This window comes from Silene latifolia, chromosome 3, assembly GCF_048544455.1.
Source record: "Silene latifolia isolate original U9 population chromosome 3, ASM4854445v1, whole genome shotgun sequence".
Taxonomy (NCBI): domain Eukaryota; kingdom Viridiplantae; phylum Streptophyta; class Magnoliopsida; order Caryophyllales; family Caryophyllaceae; genus Silene; species Silene latifolia.
In genome coordinates, this window is record NC_133528.1 from 141,198,412 (window position 1) to 141,219,933 (window position 21,522).

Genomic DNA, 21,522 nt, shown 5'->3' on the forward strand with positions numbered 1-21,522 from the left:
AAACATGAGTCAAAAAAAATATCAAAAAGAAATTAATTTGATATTATAAAGGTCAAGAGATCATGAAATTAAAAATCTCATATTTAGGCTCTGTTTCGAAAAAAATAAAACTTTCATTTTTTTGTTGTAAGTATTTAGTGAATAAATTATTTACCAAAATAAGCGAAGCATATGAGAAATAAGCTACCTGTTTTTTTTTAATACTTCAATTTATAATATCAAATATGAAGTACTTACAATGTCCTTTTATGCCATATTATAAAAAAAAAAGCTTTCTTTCGGTTAGTTTAAAAAGCAATTGTTATTTAATCGGTTAACTGATCGGTTCCGAATTTTCAGTTATCTTTTAAGCTCGTTTTTTAGGTTTCAGTTAATTTTTATAATGAAATATAAGATATAGTATATGAATAATGTGTATGACATTAATATACCATATAATTAGTTACATAGTGTATTTTGAGTATGTAGCACTTACTATTTCGTAATGGTTAAATTACTTGGATATATGCTGGGGGTTTATATGAAATTTTGTAGTAGATGAAATTAGGTGATACTACTAATGCGTGAGTCTACAATCGATCATCAATTCATCATATGAATAACACTGTGAATTGTTCCATGGTTACACAAAAGCTTTGAGTTGTTTAAACCCCCAAATTCTATTTCAGGTTTTCTCGGTTTCATTCCTCCATCTAATGGTCTCCACATTCTTATAGAAAGTAAATTAGTTAAAAAAAATAGTAACATATATAGATTAGTGAAATGTTTTATGTATTGATACCTTGAATGTACACGGAGGCATTTATGTTTATGATTTCTATACACACACTCCAATGATTATTTAGTGATTACATTTTGATGAAATTGTAATTTATACTTCGTGTAATTACGTAAGATTACACTACATCATCTTAACATAACACTTTAATAAATAAATTCATCTTTTATCCGTCAGCTTCTTGAATTTTGATGTGAGAATACAAACTAAAAATGTATGAGACCATAAGTTGGGGAAAATAAATACGATAACTTGAACTATTATGAATTTCTATTATCTATTTGATAATTTTAATCTACTTATATTAGGATAATTTTATTAAAATATATTTGATCTACTTATATTAAGATAATTTTATTAAAATATATTTGATCTACTTATATTAGGATAATTTTATTAAAATTTGTTTTAAATACTAAGAAATATACTTTTATTAGGATAATTTTATTTATTTAACTTTTTTCGAAATCTACTTTTGTTAGAATTTCTAAAAAAGTTGGACTCTCTAATATCGCTCGAAAAGTTTCTGCTTTATATATATGTATTGACTAGATTTAATGCCCGTGCGATGCACGGGCCTATTTGTAATGCTCTGTCCTGTATAATTTAATATCTAAAAAGTGTTTTCATGATCGTAACATGGTAGGAATCCATTATATCGATATCTCTTACTCCCCGTCCAGTCAATAGTTTACACTTAATTTATTTCTCTCTCATAAAACAAAGTAATTGTATACTATTCACTGGATAGAGGAAGTAATAAATTGACCTTTTTTATATAAATTAAAAAAAATTGATGTTGAAAAGCTCAATATAATATACGAAAAAATATTGAGCTTATAGTCATATCGGAAGAATAAACTTCTTCAAATGCAGATTAGATTTCATTTTTCTTTTATCATTTTGGGCAACTTATATAAGTCATATACTAATACACTTTATACCTATTTCATGACAGGCATGCAAAGCGTCAAACTTGCCCTTACACATCTAGTTTTAGGCAGATTTTACAATCGATTAATAGTTTACACTTTCCTGTTTAAGATGTGTCAGTCAATAGTTTACACTTTCATAGAAGTTCTTTGACTTCATGTTCTCGAGTCTTACTCAACAACATATCGTATTTATTTATGCAAGTCTAGAAAATTACAATATATTATACTCCCTCCAAGTTTCTATTATATTCCCCTTTCAATATTATGTTTCTCTTTATTTTCGTACATGTATATGTTCTCCTCTCTTAGTTAAAGTAAATTTGCAACTTTTAACATGCATTATCATATTTAATTAAGCTCGTATAATTTGTTGATGTATTAAGTGGAATATATTCTCTTCCTTAATTCCAAGTTAATCTTAATAGAAATTGACAATTGTATGACCGACCTATATAAGAAAAAAAAAATGATGTACAATAAAACCATTTGTCAATCTTTATATATACTATTAATAATCATACGGATCACTTTACATGCTATATCAATATAAATTAATGGCAAAGTTTATTTCATATTCATTAATCCCTTAATGTAGAAGGAAGCTTAGACATTGGCTAAAAGACTACAAAACTTATAGCAACCTTTTCACAACTCACCCAGTCATATTGATTAACAGAAATCACCAGTTTCCAAATCTACGATTCCTTGTGTATGTTCAAGTAGAATCACTAATTCTTTGTCAACTATGCATATAGTACCTATAAAACAAAATCAAGTGGTAGAATATTAGAGAACCAAAAAAAATTAAGAAGAAAGAACAACAAGTATGCATATAGAAAACGTAGTTGCTCATTCATGGACAACTTTTACTCTTTCATAGACTTTTTACCATTATTTTTCCAAACATTACCCTTGACCAAGTTCTCTGTATCTCTCTCCCTCCCAACACTCACCAAATTTGTTTTCAAGAAAAAAACTCATCAAATTGATTCAAATGATTCAATTATGGTACTAACTATCATGTTGATTACTGATCTGGATTTAATTAATTATGGATACTAACTATCAATTGATTCAATTAGGAGATTTTGTTAATTAGGGTTTACCAGTTAATGGAAATTAGGAACACAGGAAGGGTGGCTCGGGTGGAAGGGGAAGGGCCGGAATTCGGACTTTGGTTGCCGACGTTTTGTAGAATGGTGTGACGATTCCGAGTGTGGCCTATGGGCTATGGCTATGGTGGACGTTGCTGGGTGCGGTGGGTTGTACGGGGTGGTTGTTTGGTGGTTTTTGGAGTTAGTAATTATTTCAAGTTTATTGGAATTAGAACAAGATAGTAAATGAGGTCAAATAACAAGGGTATAATGGTCATTTGTGTCCATAATTGAGTAAATCATGTCCATGAATGAGCACCACCCAATACTTCAAACAAACAATATAAAAAGGAACACAAAAGATTTAACATATATGCATATCAAAAGAATGAAAGCCAAGCTTTATATAAGAAAATATTAGCATTGGTGATAACGTATAAGAGTCCTTGCAAATATCACAGTTTTATCAAACACAAATTAGATTTTATCTTCTTATAGAAATAGTTTATCTATTTGTACTTTATTCATGGAATTCTATCTTTTGTGTATCATAGTCAAACTAATTATGCTATTTTCCTTATCTTATCTTTGGGTAGTTCGTAAAACTTGGACTCTCTGTAATCGCTCGAAAAAAACTTTCTTTATTAATATAGATAGATAGATGTATTGATTGATGTATTTATTGTTTAGGTTAATTCCTTATAAAACAATTTTATATAGTAAAATATTGGTATAAGAAATTTACTCATTCAAAACAACTTATACAAAGGACCAATTGGTTATATATTGGCCTTTCATATGTACTTGTGATTTAGATTCTAAAACTTTCAACGGAAATTTTTTCGGCCCCCTCAAAAAATTTCCAAGGTTAGCCGGTGGTAGATAAGGAGACGCAGAGGAGCGGATTGAGTGGAGGGTACTATGGTGGCGGATCAAAAACGATAGTGATGGAGACTCGTATGAAACAATATGATGCCATTTCAGTCCATATTAAACCTTTTGCAACCAAGCCCTCAAAAAACGGTATCATGGTCATATGGGCACGAAAATTTGATGTCAACAGATTCTATATAAATGAGTAGTTTTTTCCGTCCATTTCACAAACGGAACATCAGTTATTCCGTTTCATCTAAAACATAAAACAATCTTAAGAGATACATAAAATCATACACCATGTTTCTCGTCTTCATATCCTGCAGCTCTCCCAGTTCTACCTATTAGCAAAGGCTTTGGACTTGAGCCATCGTAGTTAATATCCAAGCCTTGGTATGATCGCATAGCCAAAAACTCTGGGCCTGACTTTGGGACGATTTTGGTAAGGGGGTTCGTGTTGTCATCTCTCAACCGGAGGGCCTTTTCTGTCGCAACTGCCAGCGGAAGACCTTCTTCACTGTCGTCAGCGTTCTCTGGAACAAGTTAAAAAGCATTAGCTATGAATAGGAAGACTGTTTAGGTACATTTGTCTGCAAGAAAGCCGAACAAGCTTAGAATAGTACACCATCTTTATTTTAAACCGATAGTATAAGTAAAGAGGCCGTAACTAACAACTTTTGTTGCTGCTTCCTCGCGGTAACGACTATCGCTATTGAGTATGACACTTCACTATAAAAAGATTTTCAGATACCAGCTAAGCTAGCTGGTAATCATCAAAATAAGGTGATCATGACCTAGGAACTCATCAATATCGAAATTGCTTTTGTGGCTCAACAACAACAGGAGCAGCAATACCCCTATTTTTCAAATCTCAAGGGCACACGCAAACGGTGGGGTACAGAAAAGTGCTCTCTTGGGCTCGTGGCTCCATCAAAATAAAATAAAATTGCACACTGAAAACACCTTCTCTCCTTTCCGATGCTTTTTTTTTTTTCATCAAAAGACCGTCACGTAAAGCTCTTTGCTTTAGCGGGAACGATGCAGAATTTTATTATTTATTTTTCTGCTTCCGTTTTCTTATGTTCTTCTAACATTGGCCTTTATGGCCCTGCCTCATCCTCAACACCTAATAGAACTATGTTTATTGGGCTTTGCCTGAGATAATTTTACTTGTCAAAAGAAACGGACACGGTCAAGGTGATGAAGGGATCGAAATTCAGTAGTAGAGAAGTCAAGTTGATTGGATGGATGGAGGCTTAGATACTCTTACAGGAAATGGAAATATTTACCGTTAAATGAGCCCTATGCAAAGTGCACAAATGTTCTAATTATAAATTTAAAGCTTACCTTCATGATCAATTTCCTCAACATATCCACCTTCAAAGAACGAATATCGTGGTTCGGCCAAGTTACTTTGAGTTTCAGATGATGCCATGTTAATCAAATCCCTGAACTCCATGGTGTATTCCCCTGTCCATTGGCTCCCTCTGATAAAGCATAAAAATGAAGAAATCTCAGCCATAAGCCCATACGCAGTTTAGCTAAAGATTTTAGACTCTCGGCAATGGATTATATATATCTGATATAGGAGCACACTCATCTCAAGTAACGCTAAAAGCACAAGACAGCTACATTTACATATGTTCCACAAAACATTGCATATATTTCATGGATAGAGTTAGCGTACATTTTGTTGGGAAACAATATTTCTTATGTTGTTAGGAAAGGGCAACCACCAACTTCCAAAATGTGCAAAATGTACAAAGCCATTTTCTTGGCCTTCATAATAGCCATAATCAGAAGAACATCGAAGAGTCAAAAATCTTACGCCAATACACAAGAATAACTATGCATTCAGTACTGACTTAGTCGAAGCCATCTAAGCTCAGTCTGGAAATAATAACGCCAGCAAAAGACTCAGTAGGCTGTAGAGAAAATGTTCCTAAATCCTAAGGTAGGGTCAAACTCACAAGTCACAAACGCCTCAAACATGCGGTAAAGGAGATAGTTTCAACTGCGAGAAATTAATCCATTAAGCTCTCACTGATTCATTGATTTTCCAACAAGGTTCAAGAATCATTTGTAAGATGTGCATAGACACGAAAGAATTTACACAGACAAAACATTTCACTACGAACAGAAGGTACAAAATTGACAACAAATCAATCTTTCTGTAATTTCATCTGACCATAGAGATTTCTTGACAAATTTCAACATAGTTAGCTTCACGAACAGGTAAATGATGTTTCATTTGTATCAGAATTCCTAATATTTACAGCTTAAACTATTCATGTTCAGCAAATCTGAATATCGAAGCAAAAACATATATTCTGAATACAGTACCTGGTGAAAGCAAGTATGGCCTCGAAAGGAGTGATAACTGGAGCCATGAACTCTTTGCTATCCAAAAGTGTAGTTTGTGCACAAGAAACATAAACAAAAACATTACACTGCCAACAAAAGAAGAAAAGAATTAACGTTGCAGTCATTCAACTTTTGATGAAAAGTAAATATATCAACTCCTTTACCTCGGGGAAGTTGGCAAGCTTTGCTGGGTTTGGTCTTCCCACAACAAGCATATAAGGTTTCTTCCCTGCTTTCGTAACTAAATCTTTTATTTGATTTATCATGTGAAGATAGCCAGCTGCAGAAATTGTTAAAGCATAAAAAAGCTGAGAATTGTTACTATCAAACAGAAGTCACCTTATATCACATTATGAAAATGACACGGAAGTAAAATGACATATAACACGAGAAACGTTCAAGATTTCTACAAAGAATAAAGTGTACCTACACCAAGAGTTCCAACCACGATTCCAACAATATTCGCATCTTTTGCCTTCTCCACCAGGTAATATCTGCAAACATAAGCGCTTAAGGTTACATAAGGTTCTCACACTAAGTTGGTGTTATAAGCAAAGTAAAGTTGACTGATGCTGTGATGCAATGTTGAAAAGGGACAATTTTCCGAGGCAGATAATAAGACCACTAGTGAACAAATATTACCTACGTTTAAGAATCCTTGTCTTTTGAGATACATCCGTTGTTAGGCACTTCTCTGTTGCATCGTACCTCACTGAAATAAACACCAAACACTCAGTTTGAAATTAACAGACATGAAAATTTTCAACTATTGGTCTATGTCTTATAAATGGCCAGGAAAGCTGCATGTACACTCCACCGATACAAATCCTTTTGCCACCTTGGGGAAAATCCATTTCTGTTCCCAAAGATATAGATTGAACAGAAGGGCTTCATCAATTTTGAACCTAACGCGTATATTGTTCTCACAAAAGAAGTAAAAGACAAGACTAGAGTTACGAGTTACTAGTCTTAGTAGAAAGGGAGAAGTAGTCGGTAATTTCAGAGGTGATTGTCTTGACTATAGATTGTTGAATCAAATAAACACATAAAATTTAAAACAATCCAAAGCCATTGACGCTGCAAGATAGACACGCCATAGAAAGCACAGATAATTTTAATTCTTTAATCGCTCGTTGTTTATAGCTTTTGATACTTAGCAGTTATATATTCCGCCATTAAAGGCATATTTATTTAACTAAATAAACCAGACCATCAGTCAGTTCATAGTGAACCCTATTTGTGCTTGTTTGTTAAGAAAATAAAAAGGCAAGCACGAACAAAATATGATACCAGAGATCATACCTATTTCGCAAGCATTAAAAGTCAGCACGGTGTTTGCAAATGCTGAATTATCAGATCCAATCCAAAACACCAAGTAGTCCTCTATTCTTTGATCATGTGATAGAGACCATCTCAGACCACCAATACTATACGATTTTTGAATTTCTGTATCACCAATTTCACCTTGCAAATCGGGTGTCCTCTCCCCTTTTACTGGTTCAACAGCTGGAGGCAAAGCATCAGCATAGAAAATTTTCAATCTGGATGTAGAGCTCGAAAGTTTTGATGTTTCATCTTCCAATGCCTCTTTGAGATCATGCATCACATATGCATATTCCAGCCCAAAGAGGACCTAGGAGTAAAAAAGAAAGGGAAAACCGGCTGATCAAATTATTAAGCACCTTTTAGGAAAACTATATGATTGCCTATATTATAATATAACAACTTATACCAGAACAGGCTTGCCACGACATGAAGCAAAGGTGCATATTTTCTTCGCACAGTCTCTAACACATACAGAAGCTTTTCCAAAAACAAAATAAGCAGGAATAGTCGATGTCCTGCAATAAGCGCGCACACAGTGAAACAAGTAAACAACAATCCAATAGAGACAAGATATGTCTGGTACTCTGCAAGGATTGAAGTACATAAAAAATTACAAACAACAGAATACATCACAGATCGCCCATGCAGCAGACACCATCTAAAGATACAATGATAGTTAAATACTCGTAGCAAAGGAAAAACACTTTTCTAACTGTTCACAGATAGAAGATGCTCTAAGTAAATAGTGACTTTCCACTCTATCATTACTCAACAAGGATAAAATTTATCTACAAAAGAAAGATACATAATTTTAAAAACTCGTAATTTTCTTACTTTACAAGTAGTTTACAACTTGGTGAGTCTAATGCAAGACACAAAAACATAGACCAGCTTGCTTCAAAACAGTTTAGAGAGTAAAGAACTTTGTTTAGAAGCCAGCTATTAACAAATTCTTGCGAAAGCTAAATTCCAAACATGTGCGTGCGCATATAGATGTCCAAAGACAGTACAAATGTTCATGAAAAAAAAGAATAAGACCAGAACTCAAAGATCACTTACGGGCTTAAACATGTGTGACCGTAATGTACAACACAATCAGCATTGATATGAGCAGCCCCAACTTCGTCAACGCAACAGCTACCATAGGTTGCATCGGCCATAACGTACAAACCGACATTCTTCCTCCCATCATCACGGCTTCCACCATCACTACATTCTTCGAGTTTTTGAAGCTTATCACGAAGGGCCCTCACAACTCTAGTTGAATCTTTCAGCAGCTCATCAGGAAACTGACAGTTCACATTCATTCACAAATAACTTCCATCATATTAAACTCGAATTATTAAGCTCAATCAAAATACACAAAGACAAACCCTACCCACAACTCCCTCAATTCCTCAAACCCACCTAGCTCAATTGACATAATAAAGATCGCATCTTTAGTTACATCATTTCATGACATAACTAGTTCAATACCACGACAAATTCAGCTCAAGAAAATCTAGATGAATAAACCCTTCAACTAACATAATTTGTGCAGGAACTACACCCAACAATACATAAATTTTAGTAAACCAATAAACATTATGAAGAGACATATAATAAATTTGGCTTTTGTATTATGTTTCACTCCCCTTTTGTTTTTCAATTTTCCTTTTCTATATTTTCGCATTTTGAGGTGTGCGTTCACACATGGACGGTTCTAAAGGATGATTCATGTCAGCTGACCCCAAATCATTTTGGGATTAAGGCTTTGATGTTGTTGTATAATAAATTTGGCATCTTTAATTATATCATCACGTGCCATTACTAATCTAAAACTCGTCAAATATAGCTCAAACACAAATTCTTATTTAAGACGGTTGCAAGCATGAAACGAATCCGAAGCAACTCATATACCCGATTAGTAATGACTAATGAGCATTAATTAGTCCCAGATATATGTAATTGGCTCCATTCCATACTTAAAGACGGTCTTACAAGAGACTTACTATAGCTCAGGAGAAGCTAAATTACTAAACCCCAAAAACCCACACAATTTTTTTAACAAGATTTCTGCAATAACTACACCCAATAATACACAAATTCTTATTTAAGACGGTTGCAAGCATGAAACGGATTCGAAGCAACTCTTATACCCGGTTAATAATGAGCATTAATTAGTCTTAGAGATATGTAATTGGCTCCGTTCCAAACTTAAAGACGGTCTTTCGAGAGACTTACTATAGCTCAAGAGAAGCTAAATTACTAAACCCTCAAAACCCCCACAAATTTAACTTGATTTTTACGAGAACTACACCAAACAATACATAAATTTTAGCAAACCAATAAATTAAAAAAAAAAATGGGAAATTATCATAGTTCAAATAAAATGAAAATAATCAATTTGGGGAAAAGAAAAGAACCTGAAGAGCGACTCTGGTAAAATGATGGGTGTGAATATAATTAGCAGTTTGATCAATTTCATAACTCGTTTCAAAATCCATTTACAGGTGAAAGACTAGCAATAAGATGAATGCTTCAAAGTTAAAATGAAAGATTGTTTTTTGTGTTCTTTCGAGTTGTATCAATGGCGGCTTCAATTAGCGCACGGGAGATTGGCCATGGTAAATTGGCAATGTTGTTTGAGTTGGTAATTAGTTTAAGCCCAAAAAAATGGAGGTTAGAAACTAAGAAGGCCCAAATCTATGTTGCTACCTGAGATAAATGTACGGAGCCCAAAACTAATTTGAGCTGAAGACTGAAGAAGATTAAATTTGAGCCGATTTCGAGTTTAGTAGAGTTCGGATCAGAAGCTTATTTTTTTTTTTTTTTTTTTTTTTTTTTTTTTGAAAAATTCTAAAGCAAGATTATAATCTCATTGATAAATCGGTTTTAGCAGTTTCAACGATGTAACGAGGAATAGACGTACCATCGAGGAACCTACTTACACCCACAGCACACGAATGAGTTGTTCGGATCAGAAGCTTATCTAGTTATTTAGGTTTGTTGTTATTAGGCTTATTTTATTATTTTTATTACTTAATTTTGGTATTTTACAATGTTTTAATCTTAATATAGTTTTATCTTAGCATTATGATCATATTCTTATTATGTATAATAAGTATTTTATGATTGTATATCTTAAAATATACTCTATATTTATTTTTAATTTGATTTAAAATTCAGAAAAGGTATAGAAAATAATGTTTTCACCGAATCCGAGCCGATTTCGGGCTTTATTTTTCTAAGCTTGGGGAGTTCCTAGCTAATTACGAGCTCAAGCTCAAATTTTGGAGCCGGTTCCAAGCACGCCCAACGACATATTCATAGTCTTGTTGAGTCTTTTCATTGTTTTGCCATTAGGCATTAGCTATTGTCCTCGGGCTTTTAATAGAATAGGATTGTTCATTCCATAACAAAATCTGATATGATTTAGATAGTCTTTTTACTCTAACAAAAAGAAAAAAAATCGGCTCGATTACTCCCTAGTACCTACATTTTGATCACCTTAACAGGAGAGGATGATAAACCAAGTCTTTTAAGCATTTGACTAGATATTCATACAAACTACAAATCGCAAGTTTTGCAAGTCTTCATTTGTAGAGTGAATAGATTAGATTGTCCGACTGATGAAATGTGAATACGTGGATATTAGAGCAACTCATTTTCTTAATTTGCCATATTGTATTTTGATAGTCAAATGATAATTGACTTATGAACATGCAACTCTCAATTAATATTAAATTCGAACATGCATTTAATATAATAATATTCCGATCCAAAAGATTTGACATTTTGACAATTGAATCATTTCCCTCTGTCCCGGTTGTTTGAGTACTTAATCCAATTTGAGATATTTCAGTTAATTATTTATCTTTTTTAATTTATGAATATTTTTTATGGACAATTTGATCCTCAATATTTAGGTAGTCAAGTTAAACCACTTGTCATCTAATAGTTGACATTTTCACTTTCTTTGGTCTTTGTCCAAAAGTAAAGGTAAAATAGAGAAAGTATAAAATTTCATTGCGATTTTTATTGTAAATTATTTGTGTTATTGCCTCTGTGCAAATCATTTGTTAACTTTGATTAAAATATTCTTCACACAAAATTAAAAAGTATCAAATACTCCCTCCCAGTCGTTATAATGTTCCCCTTTGATAATGACACGATACTTAAGAAAAGTGAATATAAAAGAATAAAGGACAAAGGTGGGGTTTGTTGGTAGGAGAGAGAGAAGAATAGTTAGTAGTTAAATAATGTAATGATCTTTGGTAATTGTTCCCTCCAAAAGGTTAACACAAAACTGCACATGCTTAATTAAATTGCTAATCCGTCTTATCTATATTAAGACTAACAGCTGATTATAGCTAATTATAGTACAAAACTTGGTTGTTTAACAACCATTACATACGGAGACATGCCTCCGTTTACCAATAATACTGCGTACAATATTAATAAAATCAAATTACACAAGATTAGTACCTGATTACTAAACAAATTACAGAAATTGTTTTTTTTAAAAAAAAAAAAAAAGACGAGAAGTAGGTGATCAGAGGACTTCAGTAATCAGTATGGATTTCTCCTATCTTGGCAGGCAATTAGGTTGTCCTTGAACCAAAAACCAAAGTGTCAAAGTCTTAATCCATCAAAGCAAGTTGCCTCACATATGAAAATTTGGCACCAAATTCAAATTAGGAGCCAAATATCACAAACCTTTCAGTTTTGCGCCCAAATTTATTTTAAAACAGTGTGCAAAGTTCATGGGTATATAATTGGAGAGGCTGAGATCATTTTGCCTCATTTATTTGTGTAGAGCCAAAACAATCCTTTCTAACCATCACATAATTGAAACAAAAAACATTCTCACTAAATTCTCAATAAAGTCTGCAAAAAATGAAAAAACCAAATCTAGATAACTTGGAAAGAGAAAGAATCTGTCATCTTTTACTAGAAAAAACCAATGATGGAAAACTAAAACATGGGGCAATGAATGAAGTTGCAAAGACACAGTTTGCGTAATAAAAATGATTACCAAACTTTGGAAACAGGCTAAGATGCAACATGCAGCAGGTCATGGGATAAGTGTAAATAGCAAGCTCAAAGGAAGACAAATGCATGTAAGAAAGGTGTTTGACACTACAAAACTAGAGAGCATTGAGTTACTAAAAAGGACAACTCAGGAAGGCGTAAGTAAAGGGATGGGTGTTAGTCAATCAACAGTTAGCAGACGGGTCAAGGCAGATCTCATAGATTCACATACAAATGCAATCAAGCCTCTTTTATCAGATAAGAACAAACTTGAACGATTAATTTATTGTCTTTCACACCTTCATTATGATAAACACACAAAACAATTTATTTTCAAGGATCAAAGTAATGTGATTCACATAGATGAAAAATGGTTTTTTATTACAAAACCAAGTCAAAGGTTTTATGTAGGAAAAAAAAGAAAGGAGACCTTTTAGATGTACCCAATCAAAAAGATTCATAACTAAGGTTATGTTTATGTGTGCGGTATCAAGACCTAAATATGGTGAAAATAAAGAAGTAATTTGTGATGGCAAAATTGGTATATGGCCATTTGTAATGGAGGTACCAGCTAAGAGGAAATCAAAAAACAGAACTGCAGGCACATTAGAAACAAAGAATATAGAGTCAATAACTAAGAAAGTAACAAAAGAAATGTTGATTTCTAATGTGCTGCCTGCTATTAAGGCTAAATGGCAGGATAATACTAGTAAGAATGTTCTGATACAGCAAGATAATGCAAGACCCCATATAACTAACATGGATGAAGATTTTAGAAGGCATGCTAATGAAGATGGGTGGAACATTCAACTAACTTGTCAGCCTCCAAATTCTCCAGATTTAAATGTTCTTGATTTGGTTTTTTCAGAGCCATTCAGGCACTTCAGCAAAAGGAAAAAGCAAACACACTCCAGCAACTTGTTGACAATTGATAGGCTTATCGCGTACCTATGCAAAGATAAATTCCCTAGATACAAATTAATGTAGTAATAGGGTCGAACACAAGGAAACGGGAATTACGTCGTGAATTGCTATGGGTGGATTTTTTATCAAGGTCGATTACGATTTGAGTTTGGTTTGTTTGGTTTGATGATTAATGAAAATTGTAAAGTAAATAATATGATAAAAGATAGTCTAAAGGGTTCGGGTCACTCATGCAAAGGTAAACATATGAACATGATAAACTTATTACTAATAATCTTGTCAATTACTTAGGCTTAAAGATACCCACCTTACGACATTAGTATCAACCATAGACCGGTCCTAGAAAAACTCTCGTTCATGACTAGGTCGTCCTACCACACATGCTTAGTCTAATTCAATTCCGTGCCTCTCGACTTTAGAACGAATAAACAAGTTTTAATCTACGACTACGGCCGATAATCAAAGATTAAGCGTAACAAAGCAAACATGTGATGGAAGCAATTGATCAATATTATTATGAACTTTATTTAATCATATTATATGTTTGATTTTGCATGGCTCCCCTAGCCTTTAGACTAGAGAATTTAGCTACTCATATTAAGATATAAAATGTAAACTAAATTGTTAGTAATGTTGAACATGGTTATATGAATTATGCTAATTAGGTGATATAGCATACGAAAAGAATAAAGCTAAGTAAATATGAAATACTTGATTATAATAACTATGTGATAACTAAAGCAATGATGTAAATTGTAAACTTGTAATAAGAAATACCTTAATAAGGAAGACTTGTATGGAAGAACAAATAACTAAAACCAAAAGGATTGAATAACAAATGCTTGAGAATCTCTTGAAATACAAATTGTTGAAAGATTAACTAAGGAATGCTTAAAGAACTTAAATTTGAAAACTAATGAGAGAAAACTTATAATGCTTGAGGCTTAATGTAGTAAACTTGGACGTAAAATGGGATGCCTAAAACCTAGGAATACCTCTCCTATTTATAGGAGAGGAGGAGAAAAACGTAAGCATCGATGGTCATGCAACCCCGATCGGGGTTAGGCGGCCCCGATCGGGGTCGTGTGATCCTCGGTCAATCCTCTTAATTCTTGATTAATTACGTGAGGAATCTCTATGCTTCATTTTTAATGCTCCTTAATCTCTCGGTAATGCTCTAAATTCCTAGCATCCTAAGCTCTCTTGGCATCCAATGCTTGTACCTTAATATGGACCTTCATTTTGGGCTTGACTTTGCATTTGGCTTCATTTGTAATTCCTTACTTCAATCCACTAATCTTCATGCAAAACCCAAGAAATTTTCACACACTTAGTCCAATATTTGGCCTTGTTTAGCTTAGTGAACTTGGTGTACAAAATCATAGGATAAAGCCTCTAAATGCTTAGATTCCTACAAAACCGTAACAAACACAACAATACACCTAGAACACAAAATTAGCTCAAAAATATACTAATTAAAGTATGATAATCAATAGAAACCGAGCTAAAATGAGGGGTAAAAGTATATATAAAATGAACATATCAAACTCCCCCAAGCTAAACCCTTGCTTGTCCTCAAGCAAGAAACCAAATTCCATCAATTGCTATATCCTAAACAAGCTAAGCATAATGATTTAAAAACCCGAAACAACATGGGCAAGGGATAAAGTAAGACATGGTTGAGATTTACACGACGGCGTAGCATAGAAAACTTTGAATGAACCTTTAAACTCTTGCATGATCTTTCGACTTATGGACTCTCACGGGACACTCAAACTCTTTTATATGTGAAAGGACAATTTTTGTGAATGAACACTCAACTATCCTCAACTTATAACAATGTACCCGCAATCTAATATGGTAAACATGTCAAAACTAGCAAGCAAAGACAATCAAATGTAAGCATGATAAAGAAGCCAAATGGGTAGGAAGAAGGTAAATAAACATGGGTAAAAAGGGGGAACAAAAGAGTTATGGTAATGTGGAGCTAAGTCAAGCTAACAACTACCAAAATGCAAGGATGCTCAATCCCAATTCTAACCCAATTTTTTCAATTCAAACCATAAGAAATTTCTCCAAAATATAATGAATAATGCTTGAGAATTTCTCATATCTTTTATTCTTCTCTTTTTTTTTCTTTTCTTTTCTTTTTCAATGCATACTTTTTTTTTTCATGCCTTTTCTCATTCATTCATTTTTTTCTTTCTTCATTTTTTCATTTTCCAATTTTCCAATTTTTTCTCATTTCTCTTTTTATCTTCTCTTTTTTTTTTGAGCATTAAGACCAAGCTCACATGACTTCAAACAACCAAATAAATCCCAATGAGCACCCTAACACTATCCAATAAAGCTACTAGCTCAACAAGGGTAAACAATTTCAATGATGTAGCTAAGGATAAATTTTGTTAAGGGGTCAAAAAGGCTAAAATATCATGTGAATGGCTCCAAAATGCTAAAACAAATGAATGCATGCTTACCAAGAAATGACATGAAGACCATACTTGTGCGTTTTGATGTAACACACATTATAAGAAGACACCTACACTCACTTAAGTGAGACCAAATAAAGATGAAATGGCCTTACAGGAGGTTCTACCTTACCATTTTGTAGCTTTGCCACAAGTCAAGATCAAGCCTATTCGGTTCATTCTCCATCTTCCACCTACTATGTCAAGACATCCCCATGTAGCTAATATCCCATCATTAAAGAATAAATCATTAGCAACAAGCTATTAATAGGATAAGCAAAGAGGAAAGTAGGCAACAAGCAAGCACAAAGCAAAAATTTCTCTCAAAAATTTTCAAATTTTCTACACTACATGCAAACTACACTATATGCAAATGTAATCCCCCCCCCCCCCCAAGCTAAACATCACATTGTCCTCAATGTGCCAACTATCCAAATCACCCAATCAAACCATAAAAATGGCTCAAAGTACAAAGCAAGGACTAGAGGTTATGTCTAATGGGTTGCAAGATCTAAACTAATATGCAAAGCAATTAAAAACTTACTCAACTTGCTAGCCCCCCCCAAGCTAGCATGAATTCGGGGGATTTTGTAACACCCCCATACTCCAAGTGCCTTACCAGGACCACTCAGGTATGAAGACATTACCATCTCTGTTACCCGAGGCAATGATAATCAAACAACAATAAAGAAACAACGTTTATTATAAATAGGTTAACGAATAGTTACAATCCATGAAACCAACTAAAAGTGCGATACATTATTCTCAAATGACTGTTCTAACAGAAATATAAATAAACTAAAGGCTACAGCGGAAGACTCCTATCATCATGTCGTGGCATCCCAGCTATCCCAGTACTCATCTCAATACCTGCTCAATATCTGCTCACCATCCCCGAATGGATCACCGCAGGTTTACAAAACAACACCGGGGTCAGTACTAATCACACAATCAACATAGATAACAATAATAAGATAAACAGACAGCTGAACTGTCACACACACACACACACACACACACACACACACACCACCAACCAATTCCCATCATCTCAATATCGACCGTCCACCTTTGGACCGACCACGCCAGCTGGGGACCGCGCACTGCCGTTCCCACCTAAGCCCCGCTCATCATACCGAGCGATAACCCTGTCCATTAATGTGCACATCCCCTTCCGTGGCGGGTTCCACGAAGGGCGAAACTAGGGCGTGAAGTCACTCCCGCAAGTGACCCCACTCAGCCGAGAACGCATCTCGAGAACCATCAACAAGAATCACAACCACAAACACAAGACAATCATCATATCAAACAACCAAATACAAAGACATCACCAATATCCCATTATGGGACTAATACCGAGTAGGAAATCCTACCGGAAAGCACAAACTGTGATCGGACGGTATCAACAAATTTGAGTCAAAAAGCCTCTTTACGAACCCTCCTCCTATCATATAACACATAGAGGCTACACATCACATACTACACACAAAACCCCCAATCTCTAAATTAGGGTTTAACCAAACTTAACAAAACACTATAAAAATTATATTAAGAGCTTACCCTCGACGCAAGGAACTCAACGATACGAATAACAACAAGAATCGACCGTCGAACTCGGGAATTGCTAAGAATGCGATTAGGAAGATGAATGCCCGGTTGCTTTCTCTCTTAAACAGGGTTTTAGGTTTTGTAAAAGTGATTTAAAACAATGACGATTATGTTTAAATACCTTAATCGCATAATTAACAAAACCCGAGAAAACTCCCCGTAAAACCGGACACTCGATCGAGTACCCAAGGTACTCGATCGAGTACTCCCTTACTCGATCGAGTACCCCAGCTACTCGATCGAGTACCCAACAGGTCAGAAACTATTTTATTTCGCAACTTGCCCTTACTCGACAGAGTAAGGGCTACTCGATAGAGTACCCCAAGACATATAAATACGGAGTATTACAGTCTTCCCTCCTTAAAAGGAACTTCGTCCCCGAAGTTCAAACCACTACTAAACAAAGGTACTCCCACAACATTCCCGACTCAAGAGCCAAACAAAACTCAACATAAAACATGATACTAACCCAACTTATCCCGACAAACATCCCGACACAACATATAAAAGGTGTATAAAACTCTTAAAAACTACTCGCGATCATCTCCTACCCCCCTAAAAGAAACAAGGTTACGTCCCCGTAACCATACATACCTGATCAAAAAGAAAAGGGTAACGCTCTTTCATAGCTTCCTCTGGCTCCCATGTAGCTTCCTCGGTCTCGTGGTTAGACCACAGGATCTTAAGCAAAACTGTCTCACCACTCCTAGTCTTTCTAACCTTTCGGTCTAGAATCTGCTTAGGCACTTCAAGATATGATAAGGACTCATCTAGCTCTAGGCTCTCTGCCTCCAACACATGTGACGGGTCACTCACATACTTCCGCAGCTGCGATACATGAAACACATTATGCACTCTCTCTAACGCAGCTGGTAAAGCGAGACGATAAGCAACTTCCCCAACTCGCTCCAAGATCTCATAAGGCCCTATAAACTTCTGACTTAGCTTGCCTTTCTTCCCAAATCTCATAACCCCACGCATCGGAGACACTTTCAGAAGAACCTTGTCCCCAACTTGAAACTCTATGTCCCGACGATGTAGATCTGCATAACTCTTTTGTCGATCCTAGGCTGCTCTCATCCGTTCCTTGATCATCTTAATCTGTTCCACCATCTCATGTACCATCTCTGTTCCTAAAACCACTGCCTCAGCACTATCGTCCCAACAGATTGGACTCCTACATCTCCTCCCATACAAAGCCTCAAACGGTGCCATACCTATACTGGTGTGATAGCTGTTATTGTAAGAAAACTCTATCAAGTCCAACCTCTACTCCCAGCTACCACCAAAATCCATCACACAAGCTCGCAACATATCCTCAAGAGTCTTGATTGTTCTCTCAGTCTGCCCGTCTGTCGCAGGATGAAATGCTGTACTCATCTTCAAAGTTGTTCCCAACGATTCCTGCAACTCTTTCCAAAACCTCGATATAAACCTTGCATCTCTGTCAGACACTATGTCCTTAGGGACTCCATGTAACTTAAGCACGTTCTTTCGATAGGCCATAGCCAATTGTGCCTTAGTCCATGTATCTTTCATTGGAACAAAGTGAGTGACTTGGTCGACGATCCACTATCACCCAAATCATGTTGTTACCTTGTTGACTCTTAGGCAAACCCATAATGAAATCCATGGAAATGGATTCCCACTTCCACTCAGGCACCTCTAAAGATTGAATCTTACCTTGTGGTCTTCTCTGTTCCCCTTTAACTCTCTCGCATGTCAAACAACGGACACAAACTCATTTGTCTCTTTCTTCATCCTGTGCCACCAAAACGTTTTCTTCAAATCCTTGTATAGCTTGTCTCCACCTGGATGAATGAATATGGTGTACAATGCGCCTCTGTCATGATCGTCTTTTTCAACTCCTCATCATTAGGAACACACCACCTACCATCAAACCTCAAACTACCATCCGTATGAATAGAAAACCGGACACCGTCCCTTTCTCTACTCACCCTCCACTCAACTATCTTAGGATCCAAAGCTCTGTTTACCTCGAATATCATCATAAAACTCAAGATGTCTTGTCATATCACCCATGGCATCTCCTTTCGCATCATATGAATCCCAAAACTCGCTACCTCATCCCTCACCTCATCAAAGATAGAGAGTCGTACACAAGGAATGTACATTCTTCCTACTCAAAGCATCAGCAACAACATTGGCCTTCCCTTCATGGTAGATGATTTCCATGTCGTAATCGCCAATCAACTCCATCCACCTCCTCTGTCTCATGTTCAACTCCTTCTGCGTGAAGATGTACTTAAGACTCTTGTGATCAGAAAATACCTTAAAGATTGCTCCATAAAGGTAATGTCTCCAAATCTTGAGAGCAAACACCACTGCACCCAACTCCAGATCATGAGTAGGGTAATTCTCCTCATAAGGCTCCAACTGCCTAGAAGCATAGGCAATCACTTTACCATTCTGCATTAACACACATCCCAGCCCATTCTTCGAGGCATCTGTATAAACCTCGAAATTCTCGCTCCCTTCAGGCAATGCTAGGACAAGAGCTGTGGTCAAACGCTCCTTTAATGTTTGGAACGCCGTCTCACAACTCTCATCCCAACGAAACATGTTCTCTTTCCTCATCAACGCTGTCATCGGTCTAGCTATCTTGGAGAAATCTTTCACGAACCGTCTGTAGTATCCAGCTAAACCAAGAAACTTCTAACCTCAAAGAACATTCTTCTGGTGCTTCCCACTTTGTCACACGCCTCAATCTTCGCCGGATCCACAAACTACCCCATCTTTAGAGATTACATGCCCAGAAAAGTAACTTTCTCTAACCAGAACTCACACTTGGACAACTTAGCATACAACTCATGATCCCTCAAAGTCTGCAACACGATCCTCAGATGCTCCTCATGCTCCTCCTTAGTCTTAGAGTAGACTAAGATATCATCGATAAACACCACCACAAACTGGTCCAAGAACTGTCTGAAGATTCTATTCATCAAATCCATAAACACTGCCGGCGCATTAGACAACCCAAACGGCATCACCACATACTCATAATGGCCATACCTTGACGTGAAAGCTGTCTTTGGTATGTCCACCTCTCTAATCTTCACCTGATGGTACCCTGACCTCAAATCAATCTTAGAAAAGACTGTTGCACCGCTCAGGCGATCAAACAGGTCATCTATCCTTGGCAAAGGATACTTGTTCTTTATCGTCACACGGTTCAGCTCCCTGTAATCTATGCATAGCCTCAAGCTCTCATCTTTCTTCTTCACGAACAGAACTGGTGCTCCCCAAGGCGATACACTTGGTCTAATGTATCCCTTCTCTATCAAATCATCCAACTGCTTCCTAAGTTCCTCCATCTCCTTAGGACCCATGTGGTACGGTGCCTTAGAGAATGGCCCCGTCCCTGGCTTCAACTCTACGGTGAAATCTATCTCCCTCTTCGGTGGCAACCCCGGAATCTCCTCTGGAAAAACATCTGCAAACTCTCCCACCACTGGTATCTCATCAACTGTCGGGCTCTCTATCCGGTCATCCCTCACATGGCACAAGATCAGAGGACATCCCTTCCTCAGATAAGACTTCAAGGTAACAGCTGCAATCAACTTAACTTTGGGTTTGACTAGAAACCCACGATAGGACACACTAACACCCCTTGGACCTCTTAAGGACATTTTCTTTTGATGACAGTCTATCTTAGCTTTATACTTTTCTAACCAATCCATCCCAACTATCATCTCAAAACCGTTAAAAGGAAACTCTAGCAAGTCTACAGGGAAATAAACTTGCCCAACTATCAAAGATACATCTCTAAACAATCTCCCACACGATACAGACTCACCCGAAGGTATGAAAACTTGCTCACTAACAGACTCATATACTCTCAAACCCAACTGTTTTACATGACTCGAAGACACAAATGACTGAGAAGCCCCCGAATCAAACAAAACAAAGGTAGTAATACCATTAACAAGGAATGTACCGGTGATAACGTGCGCATCTTCCTCAGCTGCCTTCTTCTCCATCATGAATAACTTGCCACTGGTCTTCTGTCCACCTCCCTGGACAAGATCTTGATGATGCGGTCGGCTTAGCACCCGACCCTTGATTGTTGTTGTTGTTCGTCGGTGTTTTTTGATAAGAATTACCGCCGTTGCGGTTGC

At 36.0% G+C, this 21,522-nt stretch overlaps 1 protein-coding gene across 1 annotated transcript; it reads right to left on the reverse strand.

The window, feature by feature from the left end:
* Positions 1–3,856: 3,856 nt before the first annotated feature.
* On the reverse strand, positions 3,857–10,000 carry LOC141648193 (uncharacterized). Its single transcript, XM_074456691.1, has 10 exons — positions 9,776–10,000; positions 8,430–8,659; positions 7,777–7,885; positions 7,347–7,677; positions 6,687–6,756; positions 6,471–6,538; positions 6,209–6,324; positions 6,024–6,130; positions 5,028–5,167; positions 3,857–4,213 (listed from the first exon to the last, which is right to left on the reverse strand). The coding sequence occupies exons 1-10, from the start codon at positions 9,854–9,856 to the stop codon at positions 3,972–3,974; spliced, it is 1,494 nt and encodes a 497-aa protein (XP_074312792.1). The 5' UTR covers positions 9,857–10,000; the 3' UTR covers positions 3,857–3,971.
* Positions 10,001–21,522: the final 11,522 nt, after the last annotated feature.